The sequence below is a fragment of the Pteropus vampyrus genome, unplaced genomic scaffold, assembly GCF_000151845.1.
Source record: "Pteropus vampyrus isolate Shadow unplaced genomic scaffold, Pvam_2.0 Scaffold48, whole genome shotgun sequence".
NCBI classification, from domain to species: domain Eukaryota; kingdom Metazoa; phylum Chordata; class Mammalia; order Chiroptera; family Pteropodidae; genus Pteropus; species Pteropus vampyrus.
In genome coordinates, this window is record NW_011888829.1 from 1030245 (window position 1) to 1048538 (window position 18294).

The window sequence follows — 18294 nt, forward strand, 5'->3', positions numbered from 1 at the left end:
TGCTTTAAAGCCTATTCCCCTGATTTTCCTTCTTACTGTCTCTTCCTTCTTGGCTACTTCTTCCTCAACTCTTTAATCTCTCTAAATGTTGGCATCTTCCAGAAATCTCCATTTCCTTGGTGATCTCATCCACCTTTGTGGCTTGAAATACCATTTAATTACCATTTCTATCTCAGTCTCCAGTCCGTTCATTTTCTCTGAACTCCAGACTGTCACATCCAACTGTCTGCTCAACATCTCCACTTGATTGTATAATGGGCATCTCAGATTTAATTCGTGTAAAACTAAAGTCCTGATCTTTTTCCTAAAGCCTGCTCTTTCTTCATTCTGTTCATCGCAGTAGCTGGCAACTCTGTTCTTCCAGCTGCTATGTCTGACATTTTGTAGTTATCTTTGATTCTTCTTGTTCTCATACCACACAACCAATCTTTTGTCAGTTCCTCCATCTGGAAAGTATACCTAGAATCTTAAAATTCTCATCTCCTATTTGCTGTCACCCTGATTCAAGCCACCATTATGTCCTGCCTGGATTAGTGCCTGCTTCTACCCTTATCCGCCTTCATTTTCTTCTCAACACAGTGGCCAGAGTGGTCCTTCTAAGTGTTAAGTCAGATTGTGCTGTCCCTCTGTTCCTCCGTTGTCTTCACATTTCACTCAGAAAGAAAATCAAAGTCCTTACAATAGGCCTTTCTCAGTGTAACTGCCACTACAACCTGCCCCTGCCTTTTATGTTCTCTCTCAACACATTTGCTATTCTCTCTCATACTCCCTCCCTTCCAAGCCAGTTTGCCTTCTTGCCATTCTTAGAACATGGTAGGACATGCCTGCCTGGGCTTTGCCCTTGCTACTCCTTCTGCCTGCCATATTATCCCAAATCTGCATGACTCTTTCCCTCCCCTCTGAGTCTTTACTCAAAATGTCCTTTGTAAAGAGACCTTCTTTGGCCTAAAATTACAACCCCTTGCAACTGAGCATTTCCTGTTCCCCACCTATGGAATATATTCTATTGATACATCTTTATTTTCTGTCTTCTCTACTAAAATGTAAGCACCTTGAGGGTAGGGATTTTCTGCTCTATCTTCAGGACTTAGAACAGTTGTTGCTTAGCACATGGTGGGCTTTGAATAAATGTGTTAAATAATTAAAAGGAAAAACCCATAAAGGTAAACATTATCTCCAGGAATCCAAAACTTAGATTATGTAGTATACCTAAAGACATATGGCTAGTAAGTGACGTAGTTGGAATTCAAACCCAAATCTGTGTGCTCAAAACCCACACCTTTCCCCCCTGAGCCTGTCTGGCCATGCCACTTAAGTCCTCTGGACTCTGGTCTTCCCATCAGCATACATGGAATTACTGCCTTTGCTCACCTCACAAAGAAACATGATGATTATGAAACCAAATGATGTAAAAAAAAAAAAAAATACTGAAAACTTTAAAATGCTATACATATACAAGGCAACGGTAGTAATTCTGTTTTTTTATAGAATTTTTATAGCGTTTGCTTTTAGTTTTAGGTCTTCAGTCCACTTCAAATTGATTTTTTTTTTTTGTCTTTTTTTCCCCCTGTGTGGAGATCCAGTTGTTCTAGCAATATTTGTTGAAATTACTGTCCTTTCTCCCATTGAGTTACCTTGCTGTTATCAATAAACAAATATCTTGCTTCTATTTTATGTTGGGCTTGTGAATGTTTGAAATGAACTTTAAAATAGAGTATCATGCTTTTGCTATTCCACCAATACCATGATATTCCATATTCACAGTACATTCTCATTTATTCTCTTCATTTCAGGCCAGTGTTCTATTTAGAAGCTATCATAAGAGTATTTTCCAAAGGGGGCGTGCGGGGTTGTACCCTCTCTAGTGCAGGTCCCAGCTAGGAAACAAAACACAGAGAAATATATTCATGGACTAGAAAACCCGATATTCTTAAGATGTCAGTTCTTCCTGAGTTGATCTGTAGATTCAGTGCAATCCCAATCAAAATCTCAGCAGGCGTTTTTGTAGAAATTGACAAGTCGATCCTAAAATGTATATGGAAATGCAATGGCTAGAATTGTCAAGACAATTTTGAAAAAGAACAAAGTTTTGAAGGACTTCTAGTGTGAAATTTCAAAAATATATATCCAGATTTCTATGATCAGTTTTTGTCATTGTTTTGGGGGTTTTTTTGGTCAGGCAATTCATGGATAAAGGGTAGTTTTTTCAACAAATGTTGCTGGAACAACTTGATATCCATATAGAATAAATAACCATTAACCCTTACTCGATACAAGACATAAACATTAACTCAAAATAGATTAAAGACCTAAAACTAAAAATCGAAAATCTAAAACTTCTAGAAGAAACATAGAAGAAAATCTTGGTAGCCGAAAGATAGGCAAAGATTTCTTAGGTTACAAAAAGTAAGGACCACAAAAGAAAAAAATTTATAAATTGGACTTTATCAAATTTCAAAACTTTGGCTTTTTTAAAGACACTGTTAGGAAATTAGAAAAGCCACAGACTTGAAGAAAATGCTCACAAAATATATTTTCTAATAAAAGACTAGTATCTAAAGCATATAAAAACTCTTAACAACATAGTAGTAACACAAACTACCCAATGACAAGATGGGCAAAAGATTGGAGTACATTTTTAGAGAAGATATAAGAATGGCAAATAAGCACATGCAAAGATGTTCAACATCATTAGACATTAGAGAAAGGCGAATTAAAGCTACGGAACAACTACACACTCACTAGAATGCTTGTAATCAAAACTCATGGTGTTGATAAGAATGCAGAGCAACTAGAACTCTTATGCATTGTTGGTAAAGATCTTAAGTGGTACAACCACTTTGGCAGTTTCTTTTAAAGTTAAATTTACTATATGAGCAATTCTAATCCAACCTATTTACCCAAAAGAAATGAAAACATAAGTCAACAATAAAGACTTGTACATGAATGTTTATAGTATCTTTTCATAAATGCCAAAAACCAAGAACAACCCAAATGACCAACAGGTTAGATGGATAAGTCATCATGTATCCATACACTGGAATAGTGCATGCAACTAGTGTGTGAATCTCAGAATCAGTATATGAGCAAAAGAAGCTATATGATTTTGTTAGTATGAAATTCTAGAAAAGGCAAAACCAGTCTCTAGTGACAGAAATCATTATCAATGGTTGCCTGAGGGGGCTGTTATTAACTGCAGAAATGTACAAAGAAACTGTTGGGGGTAATGAATATTCTTCATCTTGATTGTGATTGTTTGTTACACAAGGGTAAATATTTTACTCATTAAACTATACATAAAAATTCGGTGCATTTTGTGTTGTATACAAGTTACACCTCAATAAATCTGATTTTTTTTAAAATGAGAGAAACTAAAAAATATAAGTAAAAATAGAATATAGGCCACCGTGGAGCAGAACTGAAACATGTGTGAACTCCACTTATTATTAGGGATTTTAGTTTAGGGTGATAAATGATTACTGACTACACAGGAGTAGAATGTCATTCTCTTCAATCTTTGTACATTGTGATTATGAGGGGAGTGGAGGGCATCAAAGTATAGAAGGGAAACTACAATTCAAAACTGAATAAAATAACATCTTGTCACCACTGTCACACATCAGTTCAGTCAGCTGCTAAATTCCTTATAGGCCTCTGAGGAGAGGTTAGGCTTGCTGCGTGAAGTCCGATGAGCTTTTTTGAAATAGAGTAGTGTTAGGTGAGAGAGGCCTGAAATGCTAATGTCTACATAGGACAGTTCTTTGGTTTTAGAAGTAGTTGAAAATACTAGAAAATAGCAACCTTAAGTGAGAGACACCTTGGGATTTTATAGACTAAACTGGTAAGTCAGGCAGATGGTATAGCTGTAGTATTTAAATTTTAGCATCACATTTGAATATCCCATGATATTCTTGAGGTTAAGATCAAGAGATGTAACATGCATGTATGTAACATGTAACTCGGCTCATCCCCGTGTAATGATTATACCTGAAGCTATCAAGTTGGAGATATTTGCCCTCATTTCTCTATTGAGAATGACTAGCATACTTGCACATAACTCAGCATACTGATCCTTAGCATACTGATCTTTTCAAACTTAATTTCTTGTGAAAACTAAATTTTAATATAGGCCTTGTCTACTACAGATTTGAAATGTTCAGGTCCAAAAAAGTAAACAAATGTTGGATGGGAATGTTCTGTAAAAGCAGTGCAAAACAACAACTTTCCAGGGTTGTATGAGTATAATTTTAATAAGGGTCAGTAGATTGACTTTGGCTGCCATACTAATCACAATAGTGACTGATTTAATCATTTTTTGCCAGGCATAAGAAAGATGACGCTGAGTTTGTTTTTCGTCTTTTTGATTCTACGTATAAGTGAGATCACACAGTATCTGTCTTTCTCTGACCAACTTCACTTAACAAGATGCCCTCAAGGTCCAACCATGTTGTCACAAATGACAGGATTTTCCTTTTGATAGCCGAATAATACTCCACGGTGTATGTGTGTGTCACATTTTCTTTATCCATTTATGGGCACTTAAGTTGGTTCCATGTCTTGGCTCTTGTGAATAATGCTGCAATGAACGTGACATCTCTTTGAGATCCTAATTTAAATTCTTTTGGATAAAAATCCATAAGTGGAATTGCTGGATCATATGATATTTATGTTAATTTTTTGAGGAAACTGTACTGTTTTTCATAGTGGCTGCACCTATTTCTTTTCTCATGAGTAGTGTACAAGCATTCTTTTTTCTCCACGTCCTCACCAGTACTTTCTATTGTCTTTTTGATAATGGCATTTAAAACAGACGTGGGGTGATATCTCACTGTGGTTTTCATGTGTATTTCCCTGATGAGTAGTGATGTTGAGCATCTTTTCATTTCCTGTTGGCCATTTGTGTGCCTTCTTTGGAAAAATGTCTATTTCTTTAATCTGATTGTTGGAGTTTTTTTGCTATTGTGTTATATTAGTTCTTTATATTTTGCGGGGGGGAGGGATGGAGGGATATCCTCTTATCGATGTATGATTTGCAAGTATTTTCTCCCATTTGGTAGGGTGCCTTATCATTTTGGTGGTGATTTCCTTTGCTTTGAAGAAGTTTTTTTAGTTATATGTAGTCCCACTTGTTTATTTTTGCTTTTGGCGTCAAATTCAAAAAAATCAGCAAAACCAATTGTCAGGGAGCATACCACCTATGTTTTCTTCTAGGAGTTTGTGGTTTCAGATCTTACATTCAAGAGGAAGATGAAGATGAGAATTTCACTCTAGTTTGTATTGATTAGATCAAATCTAGAGTGTTGTATTTGCTTTTGGGACATCATATTATGCTCTAAAAAGAATGTTGAAAAGCTGAATCTCGGATAAGAGCTTGAAAGAAATAGTATAGAGAACAAATTTTACTAGGTGATTTCCCAGCTTTAAGATTGAATGATTCTATAAGTAGGAGGAAGGAGACTCCTGAGAGAAACCTATCAGGAGAATGATATTTAGTTTATAGCACGTTTTTCTTTCCTACTATTTTTATAAACCCATTAGGTTCTCATTAACATCTTAGAAAGGTAAGGAGGAGGTCCAATTTGATTGTCCTAAATAATGGGTAGACTTCTGTGTCATCTGCAGCAATATAAAGTTCATTTATTCTTGTTCCCTTCCCTGCCCTCAACCAGTTATGTATTTTTTGGCATCTTCCTTTATAAGTGGTTGGTAGTTAGGAAATTATGTTTTAGTGTCAGTCTGTATAGAATTATTTAGAGTAGTGATTACTCTGGAACAGTATACTGTGTGGCAATTGGGGTATGATACTCATCCCATTTTCTAGCTAGAGAATTTGAGTTTCTTTTCTTTCTTATCTTCCATTATACAGACCTGGATTTCTGCTCTTTTGCTGCTTTTGTTACAGAGATGTTACAGAAAGTATTATTAAATAAGATATATTAGAAATGCAATTTGTAAACAATAAAGGCTTACACAAGGATAAGGTAGTGTAATTTCAAGTTGCAGCTTACACAACTTTGACCTATAATAAATTTATGCTAAGCAGCTTCTAGGGTTATAGCACTAGCTCAGCAGTCATATTTATATCTTGTTAATTACCTAGTGCTTTCCTGTCGGAAATTCTCTCAACCCTCTAGTTACATCTCTACCTACTTTATTCTTGTGTGTCATATTCATTGAAAAGATTGACACCACCCATCAAGAACATCTTTATCTTCCCTTCTTGTAATTTTATCATACTGCCATATTTTCACATGTAGCACCCATCTGTCATTGTTTGTAATTTTAAAGGAGGCAGAAGCTCTTTTCAAAGACTCACACCTTTTCTGCGAACTAAATACCAGATCCCTGACTGAAGCACAGAGCTCGACCACCACCGCCATTATCATCGATCCTCCTTCCTTCTAACAGAGGCAGGGTCTCCCCGTCTGGAAAAAGCTTTTGATTGAGACCCATTTTCCTCCATCTGGTTTTACCTTTCTGTGTCATCGGAGGACATTTTAAGCAAATGAGGCCTGTAACGCCACATTTTCTTTCAGTGGAAGAGTGACAGTGTGATGTAGTAAACACTGGGCCTAAAAAGTCATGACAAGAAGATAATTTTAGATCATGGTAAATACTATAAAGGAAATAAACACTATGCAGTAAGAGTAATTGGAGGAGAAGAGGTTACTTTGTATAAACAGTAATTTGAAGTGAAACTTTTGTCAGAAAAAATCTTTCAAAATCTGGATTTCTGGGACTTGTGGAAGTTTAAATGAAAATGAAAAAGCATAAATAATCTTAATTATTTGCAAATCTTTCATTTTAAACAGTGTGCATTTCATAATTTTGATTTGATAGTCTCATTTTAAGGCGAAACATTTCCTAATGGTCATTGTCAGATTTCAGAAGTTTCATATATCTGTTCTCTCCCGTGTTAAATGAAGAAAAATAACCTTGACTAGGACATTATATGCATCTCATTGTAGTTGATTCAACAGATGTGTATTGAATACTTATCACATGCCAGGCACTGAACTTGGCACTAGGACAAACAAAAATAAACTAGACAACTCTTTTCCCTCAATGAACCCAACTAAATCAGTTTTTAGGGGTAACATAAGTGATTTAAACTCATCGTTGACTTTAAAGTAGATTCCCTGTGGCCATTATGAGGAAGTTTGCTTCTCACTAGTTTTAAGAAGGTATTATAAGAATATATTAATACTCCCTTTAAGAATGGTTTTAATTTATCAATCAAACTTTCATATTTTAGGGTTTACATTCTAAATAGAAAGCGAACATAGGTGAAAAAAAATACATGAACCAAGCTATTAGAACACTGTATAACTGAACAGTGAAAGATCACTTTCAGTTGAGTTAGTAATGGGAAAGCTTCACTCAGGAATTAGAACATATGTTCAATCCTAAAGAATAGGTATGAATAGGTGGCGAATAGAATGAAAGTTGATTTGGGGGATGGATGTAGAAGGGGAGCATTGATCACTGAGGTGAGATTAAACATCAAGGTATATGTAAAGGACACAGATAAATAGGCTTGACTGGAATGAAAGGTTTGTATTGGTAAATAGTCAAAGATAAAGCAAAGTCTTTTAGTAGAAAACAAGATTTTGGCTGTACCATATTTATAATGTGTTCCTATAATCCTAAATTTATTTGCAGTCAATTTTAATATTTCTTCTATGTAAAGAGGTTATCAAATTGTACAGTTTGCAATTGTATCATGATACTAAATAAGTATTTACACCCTAAATATGTTCTATAGATTTTGAGGCCAGAGTATTTAGCCCTACTCAGGTTAAAATGATGTTTTGTTTTTCAGTTACTTACACGCCAAGTCAATCATCCACAGAGACCTCAAGAGTAATAGTATCCTTCCTGAAATTTGTCTGTGAAGTTTGAAAACATCATGATTTTTTCTTCTGCATTTTTGTCTTCACATTATGTAAAAACAGTTTCTTGCTAAGTTAAATATACTGTAAAGAGAATTAATAAATGGATTTACATGAGAGTGTAGTAGTAAGGTACTACAGCCTGCTTTTGGTTTCCGAATGATTGAGCATTACAAAAAAATCTATGAAATCTTATGGTAGTAGGGCTCTTTGATTGCTTGCATATGTGCTGTCAATGCTATAAAACATAGTTTTGTAGCTGTCTGCTAGTTTCTTTTAGCACTCTGACCTTGCTCGACAAAAGCTGAGTTGTAACTGAAGGCTCTCAGTTACGTAACAGGTGAGAAAAACATAATTTTTTCTCTTCTGTAAACTCAGATTAAGATCCTGTCTGCCAGCCACCTTCATTCCAGGGAAGAGCCTTCACCACTATGCCATCAGTGCCCAAAGTTCTTGAGCCTTTGTTACGGAAATCTAATAAAGTTTCAGGGTGTCCCGTAAACTTAGGAAAGCATCTTAGCTCATCCTACGACATCAAGCCCCAAAACCTTAAAAGCAGGTCATAAGGGCCAAATAGACATTATTTTTTAAAATATTTATTAACTGTAAGAGGAAATGTGAAATACTGTACTTTTATAAAGAATATCATACTACAGAATTAGAGAAATTAGATCTCTTACCTAAAATTTTCATAATGCTTGCTCTGGTAGGAAAATGAGATCTCCTGTTTTCCTTTACTTATTACATCACAGATATATTTCTTCATGAAGACCTCACAGTAAAAATAGGTGACTTTGGTCTAGCCACAGTGAAATCTCGATGGAGTGGGTCCCATCAGTTTGAACAGTTGTCTGGATCCATTTTGTGGATGGTAAGAATTGAGGCTTTTTTTTTTTTCATTAATTAAATTTTGGACCCTGAGGTGCTGCTGAGTCCTAGAAAGTCATTGACGGTTTCAACTGTAGTGTGTTCGTAGTTCTCAGTAGTCACAAAAATCAATGTTGATCTTATTTTTCATGTAAATAAATTTATACTTTTTTCTTTATCTTTAAAATATATATTATGAAACTAGTTTTACTATCTTTGAAAAGAAAATATGTATTTTATAAACGGTTTAAATTTTATTCAAAATTGTCTCTGTAGAATATTTTGTGTTCAAATTGTTCTGTGTACCAAGTGTGCAATTTAAGCAAGTGTGTTCTGCAGCCATTATTAAGGTTTTGTGAAGAGAACTACTCCTTTTAAGAGAGAGGCTGTTTGACAATCTTATTTAAGCCTACATCAGAAAGTTACTTCCTTTAGACTAGAAAGAACTGTATAATTATGGAGCAACTAGGAGAGGAAAGAAAAAATGAGAGGTGGATTTTTTTTAACACTGTAGCTTTGTGCTGCCCTACATAGTTCTTTCTCTGTATTCCTATTTCTGCTTTGTGGACAAGAAGAGAATGTATGAAAGAAGGGATCTAAAACTTCCGTGCAGTCACCTTCAGTAGGCTATGAAAAGGGCAGTCTCAGAATCATTCTCTAAGTCAGTAGTTCTCAAAAGGGTCCCTAAGACCCATTTACAAGTCCCTGAGGTCATCCCTGTGCGAGATCAGATTTTTCTTCACATTCTTCAGGACAAAGCATCATAGCAGATTGAATGCAGAAGCAAATATGTGACTAGCTGCTTGCGGTTAAACCAGACAAAGAGAATTGTAGTATTATTCTTCTCACTAAACGTTTTTTGTTTTTGAAAATATAGTTACTTTTCATTTAAAATGTGTGATCTGTGTTAGCATCTAATGGTTGTTTTATTACTTAAAGAATTAATAAACATTTTAAGTTTCTCAGTTGTTTTAATATGATATATCCACAGATATAATCCACATAAATAAAGGCTCCTTGGGGTCCTCAATAATTTTTAAGACAAAGAGTCCTGGGATCAAAAAGTTTGAGAACTGCTCCCCTAAGCTGAATAAAGGGTGTTCCGAAACCATTACTGCAGGTTTTAAGCTTAAATAACAGAATCTGCGCTTCGGGACACCCTGCTGGAAACAGAAAAGCTGCAAGGGCTTCCAGAGCCACATTTGCTTAAATTCTTTGAACTCTCTGCATCAGCCCCCAGGAAGAGAGTTCCAAGGCAGGATTCTGAATCAGTCAAGATAAGCCAAGGGTTAAATTCAGCTCTGATTTCTTATAATAATAATTGAAATTAGGGCAAGTGGCAAGATGGAAGGGGATTGGATTTAGAGTTAGGAGGTCTGTGCTCTAGTGCTTCGTGTGACTTTTAACATGCACATTTCTTAACCTCCAAGTCTCCATCTTTAACATTGGGTTGGACTGGTGGATTTCTAACACCTTTTCTCTTTCTAAAATTGAATAATTAGAACTAGCTAGATTTTTCTTTAATATATGTTTAACTGTTTTAATAAATAATTATAAGTGAGGCTAATTAATCATTGTATCCGGATCTCAGGCACACACCTTGTAACAAATATGGCAGTGTATCCTAAGGGAGAGGAAAAACAGATTTTAAGTACTGAAATTGCAAAACCTAAAGAAATAACTGATAACATGTTTTAGAGGTGTGTTTTAGTGTGGGAGAAAGGCTCAGTCAAGTCTTCAAGTTTGTCCTTTTTAAAAAAACCTTAGTAGATTTTTATACATGAAGATTTATCTTCCGATTTCCTTTTTGTTGATACCTGGGTAGATGAGTTCATCCTTTATTCCACCAAGATGAGTTTTAAGATAAGAGATTGGCCAGTAGTACACTTAATTGTTGAATAAATCCTTTTCAGTTGATATTGCCTTCAGAAACAATGTGTTACATCCCTAAACTAAGAAAGAAGGGTTTGGTCAGAACTAAGGTTATATAATTCTCTGAAAATAGGTGACTGAAAAAAAGTCTTCTCAACCTTGTTTTATTTATATCTTAGAGGAGAAAGAGACCAAAAAATTTTGCAAATTAAATCACTAGATTAATTGAGGACCAATCATGCCTTTCTTGTAAATAGATAACATACAACTTTTCATCAAGCCATCTACCAACAGCAGTTAAAATAAATTTTAAAGATAGTTTTTCAACAGATTTATTACTGTCTCTCACAAAAATTGTGTTCGGCTTTGAAAATTATGTCTGTATCATAACCAGCCTCAGTATTCTGGCTTGTTCATTACATCACAGTTGTATGTGGTTTATTTTATACTGTATTACTAAAAGCAATTGCAATAAAATATGACAAAAGCAAGTAGATACAACCTTCTCCTTCACCCCATTCTTCGAGTCTCATCAGGATCTCCCATACATCTTCCATCAGTGGTTCTCAAACCTTGGTTGGACATTTAAATTATCTGGGGAGCTTTAAAAACTAACAGTGCTTGGATTCCACCCCCAGATTCTGATGTTATATTACTGGGCAGAAATGTGTTCTGGATGTTAAGAGGGGTCAAGCTGCACAGGTGATTTTGATTTGCAGGTGAGGCTGAGTACCATTTTGCCAGCCTTATGAGCTAGTCTCACCTGTTTTACCCTGACCAATAACCGGGAATCTTGGCCCAGGTGTTTCAACCATTTTTGCAGTTTGTCCTGGTTTGGGTATCAATTTAACATTTTCACACAGTTTTTATTAATACCCTGCAATTTCTTTAATTCCTTCCAAATGAAACAACACAGAAAATTCAAGGTGAAAGAACTCTTTAATGTTTAACCATTTATTGTATTTCGTGTAAGTGGTAAGAAATCACAGTGACTGAAATGCATAAAAATGTAGCAAATGTGGTTTGATGTCTGTCTTTGCCCAAGAAGCAGCAGCCAAAAGATTCTCAACCTAAATCTACCTCTGTTAAATCTGCCCGCTGCCTATTGCTTTTGTTAATGCAGCATCCATCGCATGTTTATACCACTTTTGGAGACAGGAAAGGGATTTGAGTTTATCAGTCTTGAAATTTTACCATTATTATCCAAGGTGTCCTGAGATGAGGAGAATCATTTGTACGAATGGGAAAACTTAAATTCTAAGGCAGTTGCCACAGTGGTGGCACTAGTCCCAAACATAACCACAGGTGTAGTGTTTTTTTGCGGAATAAGGAATGGGAAGTGGGAACTGATTCTTGGTGGGTAAGTCAAGGGAAGAATTCAAATGGCAATGACGATATTTTGCATAGGAAGAGGGCGGCTGATAAAATTATAAAATTTTAGTATTGCATATAGAATCTCAGCTAATACTGCCTCTTTCAGAGTTTACAGAGCATTTTTTTTCTTTTTCTTAATTAGTTTTCTTTGGCCATTAAAAAGAAGTGATTACATATTAGATTGGTTATTTAATGATAAAAGCATTATTCTAGTAATTATAATAGTTTGGTTTTCACTGTTTATTCAGTAGAAGTAAAGAATAAACAAGAATATTTTTCTTCTTATGTTGTAACAGGCACCAGAAGTAATCAGAATGCAAGATAAAAACCCATATAGTTTTCAGTCAGATGTATATGCATTTGGGATTGTTCTGTATGAATTGATGACTGGACAGTTACCTTATTCAAACATCAACAACAGGGACCAGGTAAATACTTACCATCTCTTTGAGTTTATTTTACTGTTTATACAAAGGTTTCAATTGTTTATAGAAAAGAAGTGTTGAGTCCTGGGTAAGTATGAGAGAGAGATCTCTTGATCTTTGTTACCAGTTTTAGAAACCTTTTATATACTTTTGGGAGTAATGGCAGCATGTAAGTCATTTCCTTGAAATTAGCATTTCTAATTAAGTATCGTAATGGAGTAAAATTCCTGATCTTCTGACTGGAAACCAGAGATACAACAATAGAAACACCTGGTGTTTCTTGACCATGGCACAGTTAGAAGAAGGAGTTCTGCTACTATAGTATCTGGGCCATAAAGCCTTTTACTCTATCACAGGTTGTGCTATCTGAGCCGGTACTCAGCCATGACCTTCTTTATATCAAATTCTTTTAAAATTCTTAATATTTCTCCATTTTTTAATTTTTAAAATAGGTAAATGGAAGAACTGTGATTTCATTTTTCTAGAATGAGAATTCTAGTAAGAGGGAATTTTTTTACTTCTCTCTTCCTAAGTTCCTTCTCTCTGTCCCTTACCCTCTAAGAAGTACCAGTGTAGCCTCATACAGCTCTTTGCCTCTTCTATCCTAGGCATATTAATTCACCGAGGCTTTTAACACTGGCCAGGAGAAATGAATTGTCTACCCAAATTACCTTGTATACCTCAACATTTTAAAAATATGTGTGAGAGAGAGAGCGAGCAAGGAGAGAGATTGCTGCAGTTACACTGTTAATATATTAGAAGACCATAATTGACCATATAAACTGATTAAATAATACTTATACTTTATACTGTGGTTTGTATCAGAACCACCTGGGTAATTTTTAAAAACAGAGATACTGGAGCAGATTCTGATTCGGTGGTATAGAGTCTAAGCACCTGCACTTTCAATAAGTTTCCCAGGTGATTCTAATGTATACCAAAGTCAAGAATCACCAATCTAAAAAAGAGTAGGCGAACATTTTGTGTTTCATCATAACCTCCCAACTTAATGAAATGATAGTTTTTATGTATAAATGTGTTAACAATGTTTAAGTGTGTGTTTTTATCAATAGCTCAACTCTCAGTCATTTCAATGATAGCTCCGAGGAGCTTTTTCACTAACAACTTCCACTGTCATGTGATATCAGAGAGGTAATCTGACTTATCATGTATTTGGTATATGCTTATTAAATCATCGTGTGGCCCTTACCCAGCTGTGGTCTTAATTCCATATTCTGAGAATTTTAAAAAACTAGTACATTTCTACCCATCAACACAAAACTAATTTTTTAATTGCTGTTTGGTCTTTCTATTACTTCATACCTTTAGAATGTTGAATCTTAACTTCGAGTGTTAAAAAAAAAAAATTATGACCTGGCTTCTGATGACCTGATATTTTAAGCCTACATTCAGGATGGTTCAAAATGCTAGCTAAAGAGCATAACTGAAACAGTACAGTTATTGTACTTGTGACAGATTCTAGATCACTAAGATGATTGATCTAATGATGACAGACCGAGTAGCAAGATTGTCTCTAATTTGCAAGCGTTGCGTGCTCTGCCTTTTACAGTCTTCTTAATTCGACCATACCACATAATACCCTGTACCATGCTCACTTTTCCTATGCATATTATTTTTTTAGAGGAATTATAGGAAATTTTAGTTTAGTTTTAGTTGATTTATCATAAAGACTACAAATAAAAATTTATGAACTTAGATGAAATATATTTGTCAGTGAATATGCTTATTTTAATAAAATCGTATTATGTAAACAAATATTATCTCCAAAATATGGATAAAAGCATCCTGAAGTTCTGCACCCATCCACTTCTTGGCATTTTAGGTACTTTGTCCTCCGTGTGAGTATAAATGATGTGGCAAGGGCTTACTTACCCTCCATGAGAGAAATGAATGAGTGACCAATGGAAGGGTAAGGCCTTTCCTAGTTAATTCTTTCTGATGATGTAATTAGAGCCTTTGGAATTTTCTAGTCTGAAACCAAGTTAAATATTTGATAAAGAAAACAGAAAAGAAAAATGATATATTCTTCCCATTACCAGTCTACTTCATTATCTTCTAGCCTGCTTTCTTCAGATGGCACTTTTCATGAAACTCCCTCTTGCATAACTTCTCTTATATTTTGCTCTTCATGGCTCTCAGATTGGACTTCTGCTTGAAAATCTAGGAATATTCTTCTTTTTCATGAAAAAACTGCTTCTTTATAATAGGAACCATTCCCCTACGCTCTCACCCTGCCCCTCCCCGCCCCCGCACCCTTCCCCCCACCCGCCCCCCGCTCTCCCATAGTCTGGGTTGGCAGTTTTCACCTGTAAATTCACGGCAGGACTCTGATAAAGCAGTGTGATATAATGGCAGACCCTGGACTCACAGCTGGATAACCTAGTCATTTTACCCCTTTAGGTATTTTTTTTTTCCAATTATAAAAATAAGATATTGGACTAAAGAATTCTTTCCAGTTATAAAGATCAAATTATTTTCTAAAAGGTCTCTTAGCTCCCTGAAGGATGACCATCCTATGTTACTCTGCAGAGTAGCATGTTTTTTTACTTCAGTTACTCTAGTGCAGACAGTCTGAGAAATGGCTGTGCCATTTTTTCCCTCTTTATTATTCCAGTTTGCTCTCTAATTATTCTTCCCTCTTTCAATGCAGCTTCTCTACTAAGTCGAGTTAATAATGTGCTTATTTAAGCTACATAAATTAAGTGTCTACCCTCATGGCTTTCTTTTCTTAGAGGAGAGGAAGTGCTGTGTTGTCTTAGAAGATAACACATTTATCTGTCACTCCAAGTGTATTCCAGTTATTATTGCTGTATAACAAACCACAGAAATGTCATGGCTTAAGCAACTTCTGAATCTACACTTTGGGCTGCTCTTGGTGAAGGAGGTTAATCTCTGTTGCACATGGTATTGGCTGGGTTAGATGCGCTGGGCGTTTAAGGATCTGCTTCTAACACGGTTCATTCACACACCTGACGAGGTGGTGCCAGCTGTCGGGTGGAAGCTCAGGCAGGGCCAAGGGCCAGGACCCTTCGTTCTTCCCCACAGGAGTCTTTCTGTGAGGACTTCTTCATAGGAAGCTCGGACTCTTTCACAGCACGGTGGCCGGGTTCTAAGCACAAATGATTAAGTACCAGTGTCTTTTATTTTCATTTAAAAAAAAATTGGTACCTATTATATGCAAAGCGCTGTGGGTTACAGAGAACTGCAGAGATGAGTAAACACAGGCCATACTCCCAGTGGAATCTGCAGTTCTGTTGAGGCATCGCAGAGGGTGGTACTGAGGGTGAACAGTCGTGCTCCAGTAATAAAGAGGGGCGGACGAAGGGCAGAGATGCCAGGGCGGCTGAGTGTGGCTTGAGAATGAAAATAAGCAGTCCCAGCATTTCAGAGCAAGTGATGGGTTTTATAGTATATGTGCCACTTGAATCTTCTGTCCATGAATTCCATCCAAGAAAGACTTTCTCCTTAAGTTTAAATAATTGCAGAGAACAGCAATTTCCAGTGTAGTATGTTAACATTTCAAAATAAAGCCATTATATTCTTCTTTTAAATGTACCCAATAAAATCTAAAAGTCATACTGATTTCATACTACCATCACTTGTTTAAAAAAATACAAAAGCTCTTCATTAATTTTTGGAAGTTTTATATGGCTTTTTTTTCCCTCTTTGAATTACTTGTATTCTACTTTTGCCACAGAATTTTTCCCTAATGTAACATATTTTTATGTCTTAAAGTATTTCATTGATCACTCAAGTTAGATCTCTGCAACAAAAACATATGTATTTAAATTTAGAATTTAAAAAATTTCCTGTAACTTCAGTTTCTGAATGTTAATTTTTTAACTTCTGAATGTTAATTTTTTAACTTCTGAATTATGTGTGGTCAATAATTATTAATACATACCTGATGAAATTAGCATAAATTTTGACGCATAGAAACACCAAAGGTAAATTTTTATTAGAAATGTGTATCTTAATGAACAACATGGGGCTTTTCTTTTCAATTCATCCATATCTTTGTAGATATATAGGACTTTTATTAGACTGAACTAGAATTTAGCATTGATCCTTTTTCTTTTTCTTGTTTTATTTTTAAAGAAACACTGAGAAATATTGTTCAAATAAATAAGATGAGAACATCAGGAGTTTTGTTATACCCGTATGCAGAATTCAGTGGTCCCCAAGACCACCCTCCGGTTCAGTAATGTATTAAGTCTCGTAGAACTCACTGAAAGTTGTTGATACTCACAGTTACGGTTTATCACAACAAAAGGGTACAAATTAAAATCAGCCAAAGGAAGAGGCACATGGGGTAGAATCCAGGAGAGTTCCACAGGTGGAGGTTACAGTTGTCCTCTCCCAGTGGCGTTGTGGACAGCACTGAGTTCTCCTGGCAGCCATGTGTGACAACACACATAAAGTATTACCAACCAGCGAGACTCACTCGCACCTTGGAGCTCAGAGTTGTTATTGAGGCTCCAGTCATGTAGATATGGTTGACTACCTCTGTTTCTAGCCCCTGCAGAGGTCAAGCTGATAAAACAAGTCAAAGTCCCTTCTGTAAATCCCATTGATAGCATAGACTTTCTGACCTCTCCCAAGGCCCCCAGGTAAGCAAAGACACTCTTACCAAGCAGGACATCCCAAGGGTTTAGGGATTTCCTCCCAGGAGCCAAAAGCAAAGGGCAACTTTCTTTGTGGGCAGGGTTAATTCTTTACCATACACTGTACCACTCAGTTATTTGAATTCATTTCTGTAACACACCAAAAATTATGTAATAACGTATTAAAAATTATTTTTATAGCTGACAATTCAGTTATTTTACTGAAAGCAAAGAATTGGAAACCACTGTCTTGCAAAGGAATTTGTTACTCATTTCATTAGAGCCCAGTTAGACACCAATATTTAGAAGTGTCCCCTTGGTTCCCCAGTGGTTTTACACCGTGGAGCAATGTATTACCATAGTTAAATTCCTTATTGGTAAAAGGTAACTTTTGTGAGGTTGGAGAAGGGCAATTATAACAAGAGCTGGGAAGGGAGGAGAAGCTTTATACTTTCACTTTAGTGGTAGTACTTGGGCAAATCAGCTTATAACCCCTGATAAACAAGAGTTATTACAGCACCAAACAGAAAATAACATACAGTAGGATATCAAATGGGACTATTCTAAAATTAATCAGCTCTGCCCTGTAACAAGGGCTGTCTTACTGGCTCTCTCTACCTTAGCCTCTAGTGTGTCCCTACTGGACATGTTGCCTCTAAAATTAAAACACCTCTGTCTTCCCTGAGTCCCAAGAATCCTAACATCTGTCTCTGCCACTCTCAAAAGAACTGAAAATTAGAAAATAAAGAAATTAGAAAAATGACAAATCTCTGCACCCAGAGAATACAAGCCCTTTTACTTTATTAAACATTTTAGTTCCCATTGGCTTCACCTTCTCCCTGGAGGAGGCCCTGATTCCCGGATTTATATAACTAAATGCCCCATTATAGTTCCCTCAACAAAAGAGATTAAAATGCAGATGTCAAAACAACTGCTAAAAAGATTCACTTTTGGGGTTCCTGCTATGTATATATCAAGGATTTAGCACAATGCCTATAAATTATTTAAGTAGAAAAGAGGCATGATCCGACCTGTGTTTAGAGCAGTTAGTTATTCTACCAGTGGGAAAACGGATTGGGTAAGGAGAGACTGGAGCATGGGGAGTAATTAGGAGACCTTTGCAGTAGTGCCGAGGTCATGAAGATTTCAGCTTGCAGCCCATGAAATATTGATTCCCAGTCTACGTATAAGCATCAGAATGCTCCCATTGTTTTTAAACTTTTTATGGACATGCAGTGA

At 35.9% G+C, this 18294-nt stretch overlaps 1 protein-coding gene across 3 annotated transcripts in view; it reads left to right on the forward strand.

The window, feature by feature from the left end:
• The window catches only part of BRAF (B-Raf proto-oncogene, serine/threonine kinase), a 65299-nt gene that overhangs the window by 37671 nt on the left and 9334 nt on the right, over window positions 1-18294 (forward strand). For all 3 annotated transcript variants that reach the window (XM_023530269.1, XM_023530270.1, XM_023530271.1), the window contains exons 12-14: window positions 7823-7869; window positions 8645-8763; window positions 12302-12433. In XM_023530269.1, the coding sequence (XP_023386037.1) occupies window positions 7823-7869; window positions 8645-8763; window positions 12302-12433 (298 nt within the window). The remainder of the gene's footprint in view (window positions 1-7822; window positions 7870-8644; window positions 8764-12301; window positions 12434-18294) is intronic.